The 18779-nt window shown below is 51.3% G+C and overlaps 7 protein-coding genes across 7 annotated transcripts; 4 read left to right on the plus strand and 3 right to left on the minus strand.

Moving 5' to 3' along the window:
• Positions 1-88: 88 nt before the first annotated feature.
• On the plus strand, positions 89-1539 carry N7503_009065 (OSBP family protein; the record flags this gene model as incomplete). Its single annotated transcript, XM_057068612.1, has 4 exons — positions 89-197; positions 257-582; positions 641-695; positions 754-1539. The coding sequence occupies exons 1-4, from the start codon at positions 129-131 to the stop codon at positions 1537-1539; spliced, it is 1236 nt and encodes a 411-aa protein (XP_056919467.1). The 5' UTR covers positions 89-128.
• Positions 1540-2791: 1252 nt separating this feature from the next.
• On the minus strand, positions 2792-5667 carry N7503_009066 (putative RNAPII degradation factor Def1; the record flags this gene model as incomplete). The annotated part of the gene is given in 3 exon segments (XM_057068613.1): positions 2792-4695; positions 4706-5062; positions 5145-5667. 3 exon segments carry the CDS (start codon positions 5431-5433, stop codon positions 2792-2794), a joined length of 2550 nt encoding a protein of 849 aa, XP_056919468.1. The 5' UTR covers positions 5434-5667.
• A 390-nt stretch (positions 5668-6057) lies between these two features.
• On the plus strand, positions 6058-7311 carry N7503_009067 (uncharacterized protein; the record flags this gene model as incomplete). Its single annotated transcript, XM_057068614.1, has 1 exon — positions 6058-7311. The coding sequence occupies one exon, from the start codon at positions 6058-6060 to the stop codon at positions 7309-7311; it is 1254 nt and encodes a 417-aa protein (XP_056919469.1).
• An 807-nt stretch (positions 7312-8118) lies between these two features.
• N7503_009068 (uncharacterized protein) lies at positions 8119-8925 on the plus strand (the record flags this gene model as incomplete). Its single annotated transcript, XM_057068615.1, has 2 exons — positions 8119-8164; positions 8303-8925. 2 exons carry the CDS (start codon positions 8119-8121, stop codon positions 8923-8925), a joined length of 669 nt encoding a protein of 222 aa, XP_056919470.1.
• A 1858-nt stretch (positions 8926-10783) lies between these two features.
• Positions 10784-12510, minus strand: N7503_009069 (Thiamine pyrophosphate enzyme C-terminal TPP-binding; the record flags this gene model as incomplete). The annotated part of the gene is made up of 2 exons (XM_057068616.1): positions 10784-11155; positions 11203-12510. The coding sequence occupies 2 exons, from the start codon at positions 12508-12510 to the stop codon at positions 10784-10786; spliced, it is 1680 nt and encodes a 559-aa protein (XP_056919471.1).
• An 82-nt stretch (positions 12511-12592) lies between these two features.
• N7503_009070 (uncharacterized protein) lies at positions 12593-14927 on the plus strand (the record flags this gene model as incomplete). The annotated part of the gene is given in 6 exon segments (XM_057068617.1): positions 12593-12843; positions 12926-13256; positions 13268-13637; positions 13693-14119; positions 14183-14471; positions 14532-14927. Coding segments are annotated over 6 exon segments (2064 nt in total), but the record flags the coding sequence as incomplete, so codon positions are not given.
• Positions 14928-15274: 347 nt separating this feature from the next.
• On the minus strand, positions 15275-17902 carry N7503_009071 (M28 family metallopeptidase; the record flags this gene model as incomplete). The annotated part of the gene is made up of 2 exons (XM_057068618.1): positions 15275-15457; positions 15512-17902. 2 exons carry the CDS (start codon positions 17900-17902, stop codon positions 15275-15277), a joined length of 2574 nt encoding a protein of 857 aa, XP_056919473.1.
• Between the last annotated feature and the right edge of the window lie 877 nt (positions 17903-18779).

The following is an 18779-nucleotide window of genomic DNA, read 5'->3' on the forward strand; positions in this document are numbered from 1 at the left end:
TGACGTTATCCTCTGACCGCCAACCGTTGACATCAACTTTCCCCCCACTTGCTTCAATAGATTTTGGAGTTTCCTGTGTTTCAGTTGTTTGACTCGATTTCCTATTTTTCTCCAATTTAATCCTCAAAATGTCGCCCAAAGAACCCCAGAGCGCCGTCCCCGCCCACAGCAAGGGCTCGTGGACTAGTTTCCTCAAGGTGAGACGCATGCCACCTCTATTTTCGAGTTCCTGCAGTTAATCTTTTTTTTTTTTCAGTCCATCGCTTCCTTTAACGGAGATCTCTCTTCCCTGACAGCTCCTCCCTTTATCTTATCCTCGACCTCCCTTACCGAGTACTCTGCCTATTGGGCCGAACACCCCGACGTGTTCGTGGCCCCCGCCAAGGAGTCGGATCCGGAGAAGCGGGCCCTCCTTGTCCTCAAATGGTTCCTGACTACTCTGCACCAGCAATACTGCAGTCGTAGTGAGAAGCTTGGTAGCGAGAAGAAGCCTTTGAACCCCTTCCTTGGTGAGCTGTTCATTGGTAAGTGGCAGGGTAATGCCGAGACTGGCGAGACACAGTTGGTCAGTGAGCAGGTCAGGTACGTGGTCTTTCCCAGTCTCAATTAGATCCATAGAATACTCACAAGCGTTTTGTAGCCACCACCCCCCTGCTACCGCGTATGCGATTTCAAACGACAAGAACGGAGTCGAGGTAAGTTTATCACGTGCCCTTCACAATCCCAATTATTGACACACTCTCGTCCCACCAGCTCCAAGGATACAACGCCCAGAAGGCATCCTTCTCCAGCACCATTCAGGTTAAGCAGATCGGACACGCTCTTTACACCCTGACTCGGCCCGGCGGCGAGAAGGAGCGATACCTGATTACTCTCCCCAACCTGCACATCGAGTCTCTGATCTACGGCACCCCATTCGTGGAGCTCGAGAAGACCGCCAAAATTGCCAGCAGCACCGGTTATGTCTCTAAGATCGATTTCTCCGGCAAGGGCTGGTTGAGCGGAAAGAAGAACACCTTCACAGCCAGCCTGTACAAGGCCAGCGAGGGCGAGAAGAAGCCCCTGTACACCATCGACGGCCAATGGTCAAACACCTTCACCATCAAAAAGGCCGGCACCAAGGATGTCGTCAATACCTGGACTGTCGAGGACAACAAGACTACTCCGTTGACTCTGGCCCCGATCGATGAGCAAGATCTGTACGAGTCTCGTCGTGCCTGGAAGGAGGTTGCAGAGAACATCCAGAAGAACGACATGGATGCCGTCTCCGCCCACAAGTCGCGTATCGAACATGCCCAGCGTGAGATGCGCCGTTTAGAGAAGGCCGAGGATCGGGAATGGGAACGTCGCTTCTTCAACCGTGTTGAAGTCAAGGATGATGATGCTACCGTTCAGGAGCTTGCTCGTTTGCTTGAACTCACTGCGGATCTTGACGGAGACAAGACTGGTGGAATCTGGCGCTTTGACGCTACTCGTGCTGCGGGTGCTCTTCCTCCTTACCACAAGGTTGGCCCTGAGGGGCTCGGCCTTGATGCGTAGACGCCTAGATCTGTTTGGCTATTGAGAGACGCCTTGCCGTGCGCTCTCGTTTTCATTATGGGGTGTTTTTCTTTTTCTCGTGGATCCAGGGTGCCAGGATCACATACTCTCTCCCCCTCGGGTTATCTAGTCCTGCCCCTTAGCCCGATTGTCTTCACATAGAGTTGGCCTTGTGATGTCCTTGGTTATTTGGAGGACCATGTCATGCATTTCGATTGTATATAGTCCCAATGATCTTGCCACTTGCTTATATGCTTGAGTTGAGCAGATCAATAGTTGCACAACCTAATCAAATGGTCTTGGGGGGTTTTTTTTATTCAGCCTCAAGTTCGTTGTTTATGTGTAGAACGGACGTCGGGAATGGTGCCATAGGTAGGGTGGAGCAACGATATATAGTAATGCAGAGCGGGGTCAATCCTTTCTAAATGAAACAAACATTTAAGTTATCAAGATAAGGCTTTATCAGAATTCTATACACCATTCACTTCAAGGTTGTAAGAGAGGAACCATTGACATGTAAGCGTTCAAGCACGGGCAAGCACACGTGGACTGTGGTCAACCCGTGAACAGACGTAAAACCTTGAAAGGCATATCCGGGTGAACTCGGGATTAAGATTATACTTGAAATATACGAATACAAAACGGGATCATCGAGCTTCTGCCCTAGAAGAATCTATTGAGTCTTGCAATATCTGGTTCGTATAGGTGCGTACATAACTCATCACACTTTTTGAAGGCTCATTGAGCAGAATCCACGATCAAACCTCGGCCATACCCGTGACAATGCATATGACAGAGGACAGATGGAAGAAAAAAGGGACACAGAAAGAGAAACCCATCACCGAATAACACACCCTCAATTGACGTGAGCTAGGGTGAAAAAAAGAAAAAGAAAAAAAGAGAAAAAAGACAAGAGGCGAGTAGGGTAGACAGGGAAAATTGATGGATTTAATACAGACCGCCTCGGGCGTGTAGCAAAAGGAAAATAGCGGAAAAGAAAACGCACCCAGTCCCCCCCAAAAGGAAAAGCCAGCCAAGCTCCCAGAAGAGAGTAGAGATTACACAGATGTTGAGGAAAGAAAGATGGAAAGAAAATGATAGGGGTTTTTGTTTATTGCCCGGACAAGATGTCATCAACTTTCCCGACATATAACAAAACCCCAGCCCGTTTTTGATTTTCTCAAATCACCTGCAAATGCAACGCCATATGTGTATGGCACGGAAGGAGAAAAAAAAGAAATAGTCATTCCCCTTAGTGGCCGTAGTTGTTGCCCCAGCCACCACGGTTGTTGTTTCCGTAGTAGTTGCTGAATCCGGCGCCGTAGTTGTTGTAGCCACCGGTCTGCGAAGCAGCACCCTGGTGGCCACTAAGGCCGCCGAGACCGCCGTACTGGGGGTTCAAGTGACCGTAGCCGCCGAACCCTTGCTGACCCTGCTGACCCTGCAGCGGGGGAAGACCAGTCTGGCCCTGGGGCTGACCGGGAGCATTGTTGGTGGCAGAGCCGGGGCGGTTAGCCTGGGCGAGAGACGGGCTAGGGCCACCAGCCTTGGGGGCCTCGAAGCCCTTGGTTTCCTCGGCAGTCACAGGAGCCTGCTGGGCAACAGAGGGGTTCTGACCAAATCCACCGGCTTGGGACCGACCGAAGACGTCCGACATGCCAGTGCCGAAGGCATTGGTGCCAGCAGCGGTCTGCTGATTGTCGGCAGGCTGAGCGGAGGCAGTGCGACCACCGTAGACCGAGTCACGTCCGGGGGTGCCCTGGTTGAAGGTGGCAGCGGCATTGGCGGGGGAAGAGGTGTGGTCGTAGGAGAAGCCGTGGGGCTGACCGTACATGCCACCCTTACCAGCGTAGGGACCATACTGGTTACCGTAGCCGTACTGGGTGTTGTGCGGCATGCCGTAGTGTTGCTGCTGCTGCTGCTGCTGTTGCGGCTGGTTAGGGTCGTCATAGCGGCGAGCATCATCATACATAGGGCGGTTGCGGTTGTACTGGGGCTGCTGGTTCATCTGGTTCATGTACTGAGCGTAGTGGGGGTTGGCGTAGTAAGGGTTGTAACCGTAGCCGTAGGCACTCTGCTGACCCGGCATGAGCTGGGAAGCAGGAGTCTGGTTGGCGGCAGGCATGGTGGGATTGGGGGTGTTGTGGCCACTGTTGGTGGCATCGACGGGACCGTAACGGCTAGGAGCCTGAGTGGTGGGAACCTGAGGCGCAGCCTCAGCACTCGAGACACCGAATCCGGGAGCGGCACGGGGAGCAGCAGTGGCATTCTGAGTCTGGCCGTAGCTATCGTAGTAGTTGTAGGGGAAACGCTGCTGGTCGGCGGCGTAGAAGGGAGAGTACTCGCTGCCGGTGGTAGCAGCGGGCTGAGTGGGGGCCTGGTTGGCGAAAGGCTCCTGGATCTGCTGCTGGGGCTGGCTAGCAGGAATGGCGAAGGGATCGTAGGGTTTCTGGGTCTCGGAGTAGCGGGCGAAGTCGAAGGAGGAGTCGGCAACGGAGCCCTGAGGAACTGGGGGAAGACCAGGGGCGGGGCGGGCGGTGGGGGTCTCAGTAACAGCTTGAGTGGTAGGAGGGAGCGAAGCACGAGGGGCAACAGGGGAGTGCTGAGGAGGTTGGGCACGGGTCTCGGCCTCCTCGCGGTTCTCATCAATGTCGACGGCGTCACCGTTCAGGCCCATACTTCCAAACTGCACAGCAGCACGGTCAACCGCGTGGTTGCCGGGCATCACCACAGCCTGTTGCTGCTCCATGACACGGCGCTGGAAGCCAGGAGCACGAGCACCCTGCTTGTATCCGCTACCGGGAACGCTGGAGGGAGGAGCACGAGAGGGAGTAGCCTGAGCAGCTGCCACGGGGTCCAGAGTACTACCAACGGTGCTGGCAGCAGTCGCAGTAGGAGCCGGGCCGGACACATCGGGGATCTGTTCAAGGTTTGTCTCGGTCAAGTCAACCTGGGGAGGCTTGGCGGCGGGGATGGCAGGGACAACAGGTTGAATAGGCTTGGCAACGGGGGTCTTCTGAGTCGGGGCGGGGACAGGGGCGGGCTCAGGAGCCTTCTGCTCGGGCACAGGTTCAGGAGCCTTCTCAGCAACAGGCACAGGAGCGGGCTGCGGAGCCTTCTTCTGCGGGGGGAGGAGGAGCAGGCTTGGCGAACAAACTAGCCCAACCCTTCTTTGAGCCTTCGGGGATCACACTGGTCTGGGGTTCCGACTCTGTGGCTACAGGCTCGCTGTCAACCTCCTCTGTCACGTTGGATGTAACGGGCTCGGTCGCCACAGCCGCAGGCACAGACTCTGCAGTGCTAACAATGCGAGTTCCATTTGTCTGAGCACCTGCCCTGCCACCACGGCCACCACGACCCCGGTCTCCACGAGCACGACCACGGCTTTCCAATCCACCGCGACCACGAGCTGCACGGATGGGAGCTGCGTTCGACTCGGCCGGAGTGCTCTGAGCCTCCTTGGGCTTGGGGCGGGTCCGGTCCACAGTCTTCTTCTTGACCTCTCCCCACTGCGAAACATTACCTAAAAGGATTGGTTTAGTAACGGGCATGGAATTGGTGGGATATCGACGCGCTGGATGATGTTGATGGTTCGGGGGACCTACCTTCGGTAATGCGCTCAATTGCCTCCTCGAGTTCACCATTTGAGTCCTCCAGAGCGAATAACAGATCCTCATCCTTCCAGTCGGGGAACAACTCCAAGAGAGTGGGCAGAGTGTCAGCATACTTCTTCTTCATCTGGCCAATTTCACCTTCATCAAAGGATGAGAGGTCTGAGCTGTCGGCATTGGATCTGCTGTTTCCACCACGGCCACCTCTGTTGCTGTAGCCACCTCGGCCACCGCGAGCGGATACTCTGCCTCGAGCAGAGGGTCGGTTCTGAATGTCGGACATTGTGTGTGGGTATGTAGGATGGAAGAGATGGAATGGGGAAGGAGGTCACGATGTCGCAAGGGAATCGTGGAAGGATGTTAGGAAGGTAGGGTGAAAATGTGTAGGATGGCACCCTCGCGCAAGAGGAAAAGCACCAGAAAAGGACCACAGGCACACGGGCCGGATAGCAATCCAGAGAGACAAGCAAAAAGCAAGAAAAGCGTTGGTATTGGAAGAAGGGGGGGGGAGAGTGTTAATAGAGGCAAAAGCTAAGTTCTGATGTGTTGCTCCCAGTCACAGCTGGTCTTGGCGCTGCCTGGCTTTTTAGCGAGTGGCGCCTATTGGTGTGTTGCTTGGTCTTTCAGTTTGATGCCTTCAAAGAACATAGACTTAAACCAAGTAATTTGTTTGATTCTCTAGTCATCTACTTGAAGTTATCTACATTCCTCCTTCCATTGATTCTACGCTGTTGCTTCAGTATCCAATTCACTCCTCATTCACAACCGATTGCACCACTCGGTCTGCTCGTCATCCACTCCCGCCCAATCTTGGATCTTCACCGCCCACCCCTCGCGGCGATCTTCCCCTTCAGAAGGGGCCAAACACTTGAGAGTTGTCACATCGAGTTGGGACTCACCGCAAATCATGAAGGGTACATCCATTTTCCAGTTCAAGTCCTGGCCCAAAATCAATCAGCCACTTCCTCGGACACCAAGAGAGTCTCAGCAATTGCTCAACGCTCTCACTTCCTCATTTCGTCGTCAGCTGGACCACGCGTACCCATCATCCCACTCGGACACTCAGGGCGATCGACAGCCCTTGAATACTGATTCCTCACGTCATGCAACCGACCAGCATCTGCATACTATCCTAGACAACCCGCTGTTCCGAATCGTACCGCCCAAGGGCACCAGTCCGGATCATCATGGTGTCCGAGGTATCGATGAACAGAACCGAATGGCCAAGGACCCCATGCTCGTCTTTGACGAGTTGGCAGCCTCAGGCTCTGTAACGCCGTTAATCATCACCAATTGTTTAAAATCCCAGCTGCTTTTAGTACGTTCTCCTGCTGAGGAAAGTGCCAGTGAGGCGATGAAGACGTCCCGGGCCGCCTCTCGCGTGGTTGAGTGGTTTTGGGCCTCCGATGGGGCCTCACGGCAGATGTTGCTGCAGTCACGAGCAACCACTTCATCCTTAACCAAGTTCATGGTCGCCGAGGGTCTTCACGACACCATCATCCAGTGGATTAGAATGCTTCTGAGCCGCGATTTGGGCGGATATAACGGTCGAATCACCGATTCAGTCGCCCAGCAAAGCATAAGCCATCTGCTCACCGACTTTATGGATGCAGAACTTCGATATGGAGAGGGACTTGCTTCGGCCTTGAAATATTATCTACGTATCTGTCACATACATTCGATCTCTACCCAACAAACTAAGACGGGAAAGCCGATGTTACTCGCAGCTGGAGCCCATCTAAGTCGTGCCGCGATGGACGCCAAACCGTTGACCGAGAAGGTTACCCCTTACGTCTACGACGAATACCGAGAAGTTATTTCCACCCTAGCATCCTCTCGATCGTTGCTATTTGCGAGCGTGTCCCTCTGTCACCCGACCCATCCCGACGCAACACCTTTCGTTCGCTTTGTGGAGTCCCTGTCATCGCCCAAAGTCCAGGCTTGGAATGATTCTCGTCGAGACGCTTTCCTTCGAATTGCGTGTGATGCTCTTCGGCTTCTGATCGACCAGAAGAAGATTCGAGATGCAACTAGTTTGGCCCGTAATGTGCATGTCCTGCTCCCGGACAATGCGCCGGAAAATGCTGAGGGATCTCGCATCCGTTCTTCCGTCAGGGAAGAAGGAGATATTTTCAGTCACCTAGAGCTAAGCTTGACCTGAGTTGTCTAACTGGGACTGGGCTTTATGACAATTATCGCTCAAGAAGGCACGTTATATGGGAATAAGCAAACAGGTTCGACTATTAAACCAGAGGCAGACGTCCAACATTTGAAAAGTACTCGTCTGGATGCCCCGGGACATGGGAATCACAGATCCAAAGTTTCACTGTCAAGTTTACGGTTTGGCCCGACTGGTATGACTTGGGAGGAAATGGGCGTTTTTCCTGTTCCTCTGAGCGACAGCGACGTCAACATCAGGGCCCAGCATCTCTCGGAGCACTTCAGTGCGCCATGACGAAGATCGCTCCAGTACTCCGCACTCAGACCCCACCCGCCCTGCGCCATCCGGATAAACTTCTCCGAGATGGGCTTGGCATACAGGTACCAAGTACATGAGGAAGCGAGATTCTGGACAGCAATAGATCCGGGATGCAATGGGAATGAACAAGCATGTGTATGGGAAACACTGGTTATGGCGCAGCTATGGGTGAATTGGCCCAAATCACTGTGTGACGGTGGTCTCAGCATGGGGTCGCAGGGGGGCGAATCGGCCCAGTCGCATTGGAGGGAATCGGCCCAGTCGCATTGGAGGGAATCGGGTTAGCGTCTCCATCTTTCTTAGTAAACGTCACCGCGCAACCTCACCTTTCTCACCCCCAACTTAAATCTATTTCTTTCCTGCTTTACTCTACTCTTGTAGTCTATCTGTATTACTTTGATTGCAGTCGCCTTACCCTAGCGATCCCAATTCTTGTCAAATTCAACCTTCCCCAAGGCACGTGCCTCTGTCTGACATCATCGATCCACCATGGCCAGCGAAGGTGTGCCCGCGCAAAACTCCCCATCGGCTCCAGGTATGTGTTTCCTAGCTGCAAGTGTGTCCATTAAGATGAATTGCAGTATTTATTGCACTATTCATTTTATTGGAGATACCAGTGTTGATGCCATTCATGTTTGTTGCACTTCAGTATATGATGACTAAGCATACATAGCTCCAGTCCCCCAATCCACTCAGCCAGTTCAGAGTGTCCTGCATCCGGCAGAGCCAGAAAGTGAACCCATTGCTGTTGAGAAGGTCCAAGAGAGCGCCAAGGTTGATGATCCCGAGGCTCCAGCCGCAGGATCCTCTCTAAATGGACCCGTTGCATCCTCAGAGCCAGAAGCTCCAGTGACAGCTCAGGTAGAGGAAGCCAAGGTTACGGAAGAGTCCAAGGTGGGAGAACAACCTAAGCTGGACGAGCAATCCAAAACGGAGGGACTCGAAAAGGAAGCGCCTCAGACTGGCGAGAAGCGCGACCTTGACTCTACTACAATCCCAGCTCCAGCTCCTCCTGCCACTGAAGATAAGGAAGAAGCTGCTCCGCCTGCCGAAAAGACAGAAGAGCCTGAGCCCAAGAAGCAAAAGCTAGATACAGAACCGGACACTGCCAAGGAACCCGTCCAGGAGCCCGAGGCCTCAGCCCCAGCTACAACCGATGGCGCCAACGGAGATACCAATGGAGATTCCAAGAAGACTGGCCGTCCCAAGAAGGAGAAAGTGAAAGAGGTTATCAAGAAGGCGGTTTCCACCGAGGGAATCGGCAGTCGCACTCGCAGCCGAACCAAGGGCGCCTAGGTTTTCCAAGGAGGTTGGAGGCGTGTACGTTTTAATTGAATTTAGTGATTGTCGACAATACTCTGGCGTTGATGCAAAAGTGGTCCATGAGACCTCCGCTGCCTATAGAGGCACATGACGTTGATGATTATCCAAAATTAGCTAAAAGCTATGCAAATATCATTATGAGATATCTACCTTGTAAACCGGTACACTCTGTCACATTGAACAAAGGATCTGCAGATGTCTCTCTCAAACCACAATCTGCATTATCAATACACAAAGGAATTATACATGCACATTGATCCTAGCAGCAGTGCCAATTCAATTATGTCGAGTCCTTGAGCCACCGAGACCTCCCTGGGACCTATATATAGGTCACCAACTGGTGAGGGAGCCGATCGGTGATTGTAACAGTATATCAAGCGCGACACAAAATCCCAGAGTCTGACTCAACCTTGAAAAAAAAAAATCCATTCAGGACTTAGTCATGACTCGATAGTTTTAGGTTGACCAACTCACGCCAATTTTTCAGCTCATTTGAATTGATTCTCAGATAAAATGGAGTCCCCTCCACCAAGAGATGAAACCCGCCACAAGTATTATGGGGAAACAGATGGTTAGGGAGAGATTCAAAGCCTTTCTGCTGGTTTCGATGGACCACCAGCCGGTCGAACAAGGTTCTTTAGCTATACAGCTGGGCTTGAGATAGTGTTGGGCCATGGCGGGAGAGAAAGATAAACCCTCAAATTTTGTAGATAAGGGTAAGGTGTTCATGATATCTATCCATCCCGAAAATCTTCAAGTTAAGTAAAAGCGAGTGACCCTCTTTGTACTAGTACTAAAGTAGCAAACGGCACTGAAAGACGCGTCATCTAGCGTGGCTTTGTACTAGTACTTCGCCCAATTTCAAGCCACCAAATTTTTTCAGGAACAAATCAAGGAATTATATAAGATTGGCTCGAAAACGGGAAGCTTATCGCACGGAATATCTCGAACGTTCAGTTGAGCCTCATTCTTGTGGGGTGACTTTTTCCCCGTCGAACAACACACCTAATCGAGAGCCCATTTTGAAGTTTCAAACACTCTTCCTATTGTTATTCTCCCTTGGTCATAACGCTCTCCCCATCCTCATAAGTGCATGGTAATGTCGAGATGCAAAATGTACCTTAATTTGTAGAGGCTTTCGGCCTACTATTAACCTTTGGAAAGCCCATAAGTGGCCCCCTTGGATTTTGCCTAAGCCCCAATCTGCCCATTAGGACCTAGTTCACTTGTCTAAGTAGACATCATGTCATGTGCTATAATTTTCCATGTAAACATTGCATATGATATTGAATCTGTGCTCTTGGCGGGCGATTGTTCCCCCCCCTTCCCCCCCCCCCCCCCCTGATGGGATACCTTAATCCCGGCGGCAATCTACTGCTTTATTGCATGATGCTTTGCTCTATCACTATTAAAGCACTATTAAAGTAGCCGCAGCGCAAGATTGTTTTCGGCTTCGAAGGCTAATACAACTTCTGGTCATTGGCTGTTGATAAGTGGCTATACTTTTGAGGGCACCATGGTTCTTCAGCATTCGCTGCTGGTATCGGCGTTTGGGTTATTGGTATTCTGACACAGAGCTATCGGGCAGAGCTATCGGGTGGAACGAGCGTTCATCTAGGAACTAGTATTGTGTACTATTATAATGGTAACGGAAATGAACTTTGGCTGCTATTGTTCCATTTCTACGCTACTGAAACTTCAACAATCCCATGAAACCTCCTATAAAACATAGGTATGGTATAAGCATAGTGGTTCAATGCCCTGAAAAATGGAATCAGGCTCTTTCGATGTATTCTATCGAAAACTCAATTTTTATGGAATTATCAAGCATCTAAGCAGATTTAGCCGCCTCTTCCTCCGCAAGCTGCTTATTCAAAACCCAAAGCAAAGGACCCTCCTGCACATCTTCCCTCTCCATAAAGACCTCCACAATCCTCACTCCCTTCCCATCCTTAACCCTCTCGTTCTTCAGCACATCCTGTAGTTCGCCCACGGTCCTAGCCGTAAAAGTGTTCTCTTTCACAGCCTCTTCATCCGCTCCAAAGTAGTCGAGCGCCTTCGTGTTCCTCCAGGATGGCACATCGTTGTATGCCTGCTTTCTTCCATGGATCACCCGCTCAATAGTGTATCCTTCATTATTGATGATAATAATAAGAATATCCAACTTCTCCTTAATCATAACACTTATCTCCTGCGCCGTCATCTGGAGACTGCCATCACCAATGATCAAAATTGCTTGGTTTCGTGTACCAGACGGCTTGTTGAGTTCTCGCTTTGCGAGCGCTGTGCCCAAGGTAGCGGGGAGCATGAAACCAATTGATAGCCATGTAACGGCAGTGAAGAGGCGCGACTTCGGGGAAGTTTAAAGTGTCGGCCGCCATAGGCTGCTGTGCCTGTTTCTGCGAGGATGATATCGCCTTCGCGGAAGAGCGGATTGACTAGTCTGAAAAAGTTCTTTTGTGCGACTAGGTCGGTAGATTTAATATCATCAAGAGTGACGACTTGTTTGGGTGGGCCTTGGGCGGCGCTTATACGGGCGGAGTCAAGTTTGGTCAAAATGGCGGAGAGGACTCTGAAAGGAGAAATGTCACGATAGATATCCGATCCAACTTGGATGGTGCTGTCTCGGAAGGTGATGGCGGCAGCGGGCATGGGGACTGCCATTTCGAAGTAGCTGTTTGTATCGCTGTAGTGTGGGCCGAATGTGAGGACCATATCGCACGATTCGAAGTATTCTTGTGCGGGCTTGTCGCCGAATGATGCGGCGTACAGGCCGTAGACGTTGGAGTAGGATTCATTGACGAGTCCCTTACCCCAGACCGAAGTCCAGGTGGGGAAGTTGGTGGTTTGGATGAGGTTATCGAGTTGGTCGACAACACCGAGCGCTTTGCTCTCGCCATCTACGAGAATGGCGGGCTGCTTGGCTGAGTAGATCCGCTCCAGGATGCGGTTGATGACCTCAGATTCACATGCAGGGCTGGGAGGAACTGAGGCCTTGATCGGGGTCTGAAGCCTTTCAGACGAAACAAGGACATGGGGCATGTCGTCGGGGAACTCGAGATAGACGGGGCGACTGTGAATGAGAGCTTGCTGCAAGATCCAGTCAATTCTCTCTGGTGCTGTCGTGGCATCCCGCAACTCGGTTTGTGCGATGGTGATATGCTTTGACATAGCAGCAAAGCGCTTGTATTCACCATCGGCGAAAGTATGGTGCATCAAAGCGCGATTGTCCTGGAGTGGTCGCGGTGGGGTACCGACAATGTGAATGACAGGTGACCTTTCAGCATAAGCGCCGGCGATACCATTGGCAGCAGACAACTCTCCAACACCAAAAGTAGTGATCAGGGCAGATAAGCCATTGATGCGAGCATATCCATCTGCTGCATACGCGGCATTAAGCTCATTGCAATTCCCCACCCAATGCAGACCAGCAGGAACAACAAAGTCCAGCAAGCGCAAGTTGTAATCTCCTGGGACACCGAAGATAGACTGAGCACCTAGCTGAAGTAGGCGAGTAAGCAGATAATCAGCGAGCTTAACGGTATCGGTGGAAGCCATGATTGAAGTGAGTGTGATGCCTGATAGATGTAAGAAGTAAGTGCAGATGCAAGGGAGCTTTTATATTAGTCCCCGCTTTTAGCTCTACCCCACCATCTTATCGCCGATTCGCCGTAACCCCGATACCGTCTGTAGCCGAGAACTTTTTCCCTTGCGGACAACACTCCGCTTACCACTCTTGATGGCATCGCGCTTAGCTGCTTGTGAAGCTTGTCGAAAGGCAAAGCTTGCGTGTGATCACCAGCAGCCTGTCTGTTCGCGATGCAGGAATGGTAAGTATGTATGTATCTACCGCACCACGCCATTCAAGCGCAAGCGCATCGAGAAACCGAGGTAAGTGGGACCTACCGAACAATGCGACAATATACACTTGTATGTCTGGATTTTGAGAGATGAGATAATAATGAGGCTTCAGCAACTTATCCTCACCGGATCCATCACCATCTTTTACTCCTCGCCGTAATCCATACCCAAATCCCGGGTACTTGGGTTCCTCTAGCCATGCCGCGATATTTAAGCACATCACTACAGACGGAGACCAGAGCGCTAGCGCTCAGACCGGCGGCTCTGAAGCTCTGAGTCCACAGTGGGTCGGTGATAACCATTTGGTCCTGCAGGGGGCCGATGTCCTCCGGCACCTGCTCACTACATATCCACTATCCGCCATGAAAGAGCTCGTGATGTTCTGGCTCGCCAAGGAGCGAATCTTGCGCTCGCAGAACCTTTCGTTGCGCAATGCGCCGAAAGTGTGAGCCAGCTCTTTGCCGTAAATGATGAGAACTGGCATTTGATGTATGCACGGCGGTTACTCCACAACTCCGCGCAGCCACTTCAGTTCCATCAATCGATGAACCTGTCCGAATTCTCGATGCAATTTATGGATCATAACTGTCGCTGGGAAACTATCGGTATCTTCTTCGCGGCGGTCAGTCGCGCTACAATTGATATATCCTTCTTTCCGCTACTATATACCGCGGAGGAAGATCAATATAATTTGAGGCGGCTTACAACAAAGCTTTGTGATTTCGCGCTGGAGATATCACTCTCGCTGGATTGCCTTAATGATTTGCAGTTGATCGCTCAGTACGAGAATTTTATCATACATTCGTACGTGGATGGCGACCAGAGTAAGCTCATATTTCCCTCGCTATGTGATCCTTCCTTATAAGCTAATTCACAAAGGTTATCACTCCTGGCGCAAACTCGGCGATGTCATCTCCTCAACCTTCGCAATGGGATACCATGAGAACCTCGAGGCTAAACCCGGTATCCCGCGATTTCTCATGGAACTGCGAAAGTCCGCTTTTGCGCGCATATACTCCGCAGACAAGAATATCGCTATCTTTCTTGGTCGTCCCCCACGGATGAACAAACGTTTCTGCCATTTTCAAATTCCGTCTTGCCAGATGGCTCCACCTTCACATAGTCATACGACAACAGGCACAACAGCAAGCTACAGCCGGAATAATAATGATCATACCTGGGACCTTGATTCCAAGCCTGGTTATAGAGCCGATTCACGGTGGTCTGCACTCTGCGCGTTCCTGAAGGAAGAAATCTGGGAACTTTTACAAGATAAGCAAGATGCGGCATGTCTGCAACGAGCCAGGTACGTTTGTTTCATATTGCTTATTTTTTTATCCTCATTCCTAACTCGTATGCTATGCAATAGTGCAATCCAACAAAAAGCCGAAGAACAATGGCTCGCTCTCCCGGCTACACTTCGCCTTGGAGGTAGTCTAAAGCATTGTACCCGGACTCCATTTGACAGAGATTTCCTCGCCCATGCCCGTCTCCAACATCTACATGTCCTCTTCTTACTCCGCCTCTTGTTATTGAATACCATGACCGAACCGGATATCCCCATCATCGAGACGGCGGGGCAGATGCTCGCGCTTGTCGTGGAATGTATTCTTCTACGGGATCAGTTGACTAATTCTGGTACTGGTCTTATTTGGAAGGTAGGCTCTTTACATTCATCTATACTAGTTGCTTCAGTGCTAACTCTGATTCTGCTGCAGGTCGCATACTACGGTCTGCCCGCTGCAGGAATCATTCTTCTTGCACTTTTAAAGCAGCACACGCATACGACGCAGAATATCGCTCGCACGAAGATCTTGCAAGATCTTAGTGTGTTTGTGGCTGAGGTGCAGATTGGTACTATAGTTCGGCCGGGTGATCCGAATTATGCGCTGCTGTCTAAAGCCACGCAGACTATCCAGCGGTTCTTGGACTCTTTTCACTCTGATAGTGGGCAGGCTCCGACGGATCCTGGGAGTCACGAGGAGGGAGCTGGAAATGATGACTGGGCTGCATTATTGAGTCAGGATCTGTGGGATTTCGAGGCGGGCTTTTGGCAGTCTTTGGCGGATCATCCGGCTTTGCTAGCGGTTGATCCACCTTTACCTCGTGTTTGAGATTTGGATTAAAGACCTTATCTCTCGTTTTGATCCATTGTGATACCCAAGTTCATTTTGAGTCTTTGTATATGAAAGATTGAGCGTATTCATTGTTATCACTGAGATAGATCAAATCTAAGAAAATCGCTTCTGAAGCCGTGCGAAGGTGACTGTGTATATGTATGAGGGTGAAAAAATGAGATGCAGGACAAAAAAATATAGATGTGAGAACTCCAACCAAAGACAGGCTGTACAATGCCTAGGTGGGGCAGCAATGAAAATGCTGAAGAACAAGCGTGAGGGGTATGCATGAGGAAATGAACAAATGGAGAGAAATGAGAAGGGTCGGTAGAGGTAGTGTACATTTAGTGTAGGAGATCATTGCTGGCGGTGTGAATGATGTCGGCAACACGATTGATCCAGTGCTGGGCGAGAGACCAGTCGCCTGTGTTGATGGTATCACGGATAGCGGGGAAGATGGATGCATCGTAGCCTGACCATAATTCAGGACCGAAAATGACGTGGCGGAATTGGGTGCGGTTAGGAATCTAGATAATTATGTTAGTGGAAAATAAGAAGCAGGAGTCTGGTATAGAACTCACGCCGCCACCTTCTCCTAGATCTAGGAGATGCGTGTCAAAGCTAGCCATGCGTAGGTTGTGGTTCACGCGCTGGATTGCCATGACATTGCTCTCGTACCCGCCAGAGCCCCAGACAGTATCATGCCATTCCTGGTTCCATGCCTCAAACTTGACTGCATTTGCTTCCAGCTCTGCTGCTGCGTTGTACATGACATCCAGGTTGACATTTGCTTTCTTAGACTTGACAAACCCTTCAAGGTCTTTCACCCAGCCAGTGATGGCTCTGGCATATGCTTGAATGTCAAATGGGAGCATGGGGTTTTCAGAAACATCCAATAGGAGGAGACTCCAGAACTGTGCAAGGAGCTTGTGGTACTGGAATCCTGGATCACCGAATTTCTCCATCCAATCAAAGGATTCGTAGCAGCTGTGGTAGGGGTAGGGCTCGCCCTCAAATCCAAAATCGATACTGGAGGTACCTGCAATGTCCTGGAAAGCCACATAATCACTGCCAGCGCCAAGTGGATCCAGCTTGTTGCCCTTTTCCAGCCAAATGTCCTTCAGTGTTTTATTGGCAGTGGGGTCAGAGAGACGTCCGAGGATCTGCAGCATTGAGCGCTCAAACACGGGCGATCCTGCGGCCCGGAACTCGGAGCCAGCTACACCAACATCGACATTGAGATATGCATATGCATTGCTCCGCAGGCTCTCAACATCCTTTTCGACATGTTCTGTCGAACCGATGAGATTGTACTCTTCACCATCCCAACTGACAAACTCAATGGTGCGAAGTGGCCGCCAGCCGTAGTTGAGCAGCTCACCAAAGGCTCGAATAACCTCCAAAAAGACTGCGGTGCCACTGCCAGGATCAACACTTCCCAGGCACCAAGAGTCTCGATGATTGCCAACAATAATCTTCTTGTCGCGCTCTTCGAGTCCAAGGATTGTCCCATGCACGTTGTATATGGGCATTCTCTCTACTTCATCCTGGAGGTTCATCAAGTGGACTGTCGGCGAATTCTGATCACCGGTCCACCATCCTTGAATCTTGGGTACACCACCGATCCATTCCTTCGGAACCTTAGAGCCATGGCCTTCCAGGGCCTGCAATAGTCGCTGCGCATCGCGCCAGGCGATTGGAAGACTAGGGATTTTCGTCAAACCCGGGCTGTCTTCGGGTGAGAGCCGGTGCTTCTCATCCGGGGTGGAAGCCCACCCAGGGCTAAGAACGTCTCCCACAACTTGGGACATGAGGCTGACCCCGCCTCTTTGGACCCCATCGGCTGGCATATAGCGTCCCTTCGGGTAGGCTGGACCTTTGACGAACCCGTCCTGGGCTGGGTCAGAATAGATGATACATCCGGCAGCGCCAGCCAGCTCCGCGGCTTTAATTTTCAAGGCTCGGTCTGGTTCAGTGCCGTAGTATCTGACAAGGGCAATTGCGCCGTCAAGGGAGATACCACGGTCGGCAAGCAGCTTGAAGTCCTCCCGAGAGCCGAAATTGGCGTATACCAGAGGTCCCGTCACATTGCCGGATTTGGAATGGCCGTGGAACACTGGGGTTTCCGAGTCATTCTCTTCGAGGGTGGCTTCCCACACCGAAGCCGGGGGATCAATAATAGCCAGCTTGCGACCATCGGCGCGCGGGTAGTTCAGGTAAACCTGGAACTCTTCCCGCTCGACCTGGTCGAAGCCTGCCCGGTGCATTGCCTGCTCGACCCATTCTGCCAGATAGAAGCTACCTTCGGTGCCGGCGATATGAGGGAATGAGGTGATGTGTCTGAGGGTTTCAGCGATGTTGGTGTCATTGATGTTGCCCTGTATGAAATTCTCGACCGATGAGGAACTGTAGGTCTGACCCATGATCATGCGATTGTTGAGGTTGAAGACATCTCCGATGAAGAACACATAGACCAACGTCACGACAAGCATCAGGGCGAATAGCCGTAATAACATAAGGCATCCCTGATCCCGCATGCGCGACCGTGCATCTTGGAGATTAAAACTGAAGCGAAAGCTGGGAAGGCTCGGTAGGTATCGTTGTAAGGGCCGATGGATTGCGGAGAGGGTTCGGGTGAGAGTGGAAAATCGCTTGGAAAATCGGTGTCTTAATCGGGGTCGGCGGCTGGAAGATGTTGCAGAGTCATCGACATCCATCTGATCTAGTTCCCGGCGTAATTCATCCGCTGAACCTCGGGATGAGCCCGATGCCGACGACGCAAGGTCATCTAGGCTGCCGCGAACGGACTCCACGGTTGGGGGTTGATAATGAGAGGCCTCGCGAGCAAGAAGCCCCTGGCGTTCGGCATCGCTGCCATCGCCGAGATGTTCGCGAGAAGATGAGGGTTGACCGGTCGCTTCTTCGTAGGAGGGGATGGGAAGTTCCTGGTATTCGAACTTATCGTCGCCCATGGTGGCACGGGGTGGGCTCCCAGGAGCCGTGGCAAGTGGAGGGCGCGGATGCGGAGATCTTCCAGATCATGATTTATTTGTCAGAAATAGAAAACGAGTGTGCCACATCCCGGAGTCAATGAGGGATGGCTTGGGGTGTGGTTGGCAGGTTGAAGGTTGATGGATGCCCCGGACTATCTCCCTGCTCTCGTCCTCTCGTGGCGCAGTGACCCACGCTTGGCCACTCGTATTTGCCTAACGCGTGTCTCTATGTAACCCATTTCACAATCAACAAGAACTATAGCGAAATAAAAACAACGACTAGTTCAGGGTATTTCAACCAACTGGGAAATCCATAATGGACGATCGTCCTTGGTAACTCCCTAATTAAAATGTTCCCACCCATACGGCATACTTGCGGAGTGTCCGGGCATTGATGTTGAAGAATGTTAATCCGGTTATACTCCCCTGTACCCTCCTATTATAAGGGTAATTTCCAACTCTACAAGTATCTCCATGTCCCGTATTCACGACCCCTGGACCAAGTATATCCGAAGTGATGCCACCATGCATACTTATTGCATACGGAGATGAGCGGATCTGATCCACCGCTACCAGGGAAACAAGTGTAATTCTTTCAAGACTGAATATAGTGGAGCCTGATAAGATGGACTGGATTGTACACCGTAGATTTGGATTCACCAGTTGGCCTTTTCGTTCCTGGATCTACCAAGTCTGGTACATACTACGGTTTTGAGTTCTTCTCTCGCTGCACCAATCTACAATTCAAATGCTCTTAATTACTACCACGTTTTAATGTCAGTGAATTGAAAGCGGCAGGCTTCTCAATTTCAAAATCCATTATGAATTGATCCCAAATCCATCCACTTCGGCTCAA

The sequence above is a fragment of the Penicillium pulvis genome, assembly GCF_028828015.1.
Source record: "Penicillium pulvis strain IBT 33274 chromosome Unknown contig_7_segment1_segment0, whole genome shotgun sequence".
NCBI lineage: Eukaryota > Fungi > Ascomycota > Eurotiomycetes > Eurotiales > Aspergillaceae > Penicillium > Penicillium pulvis.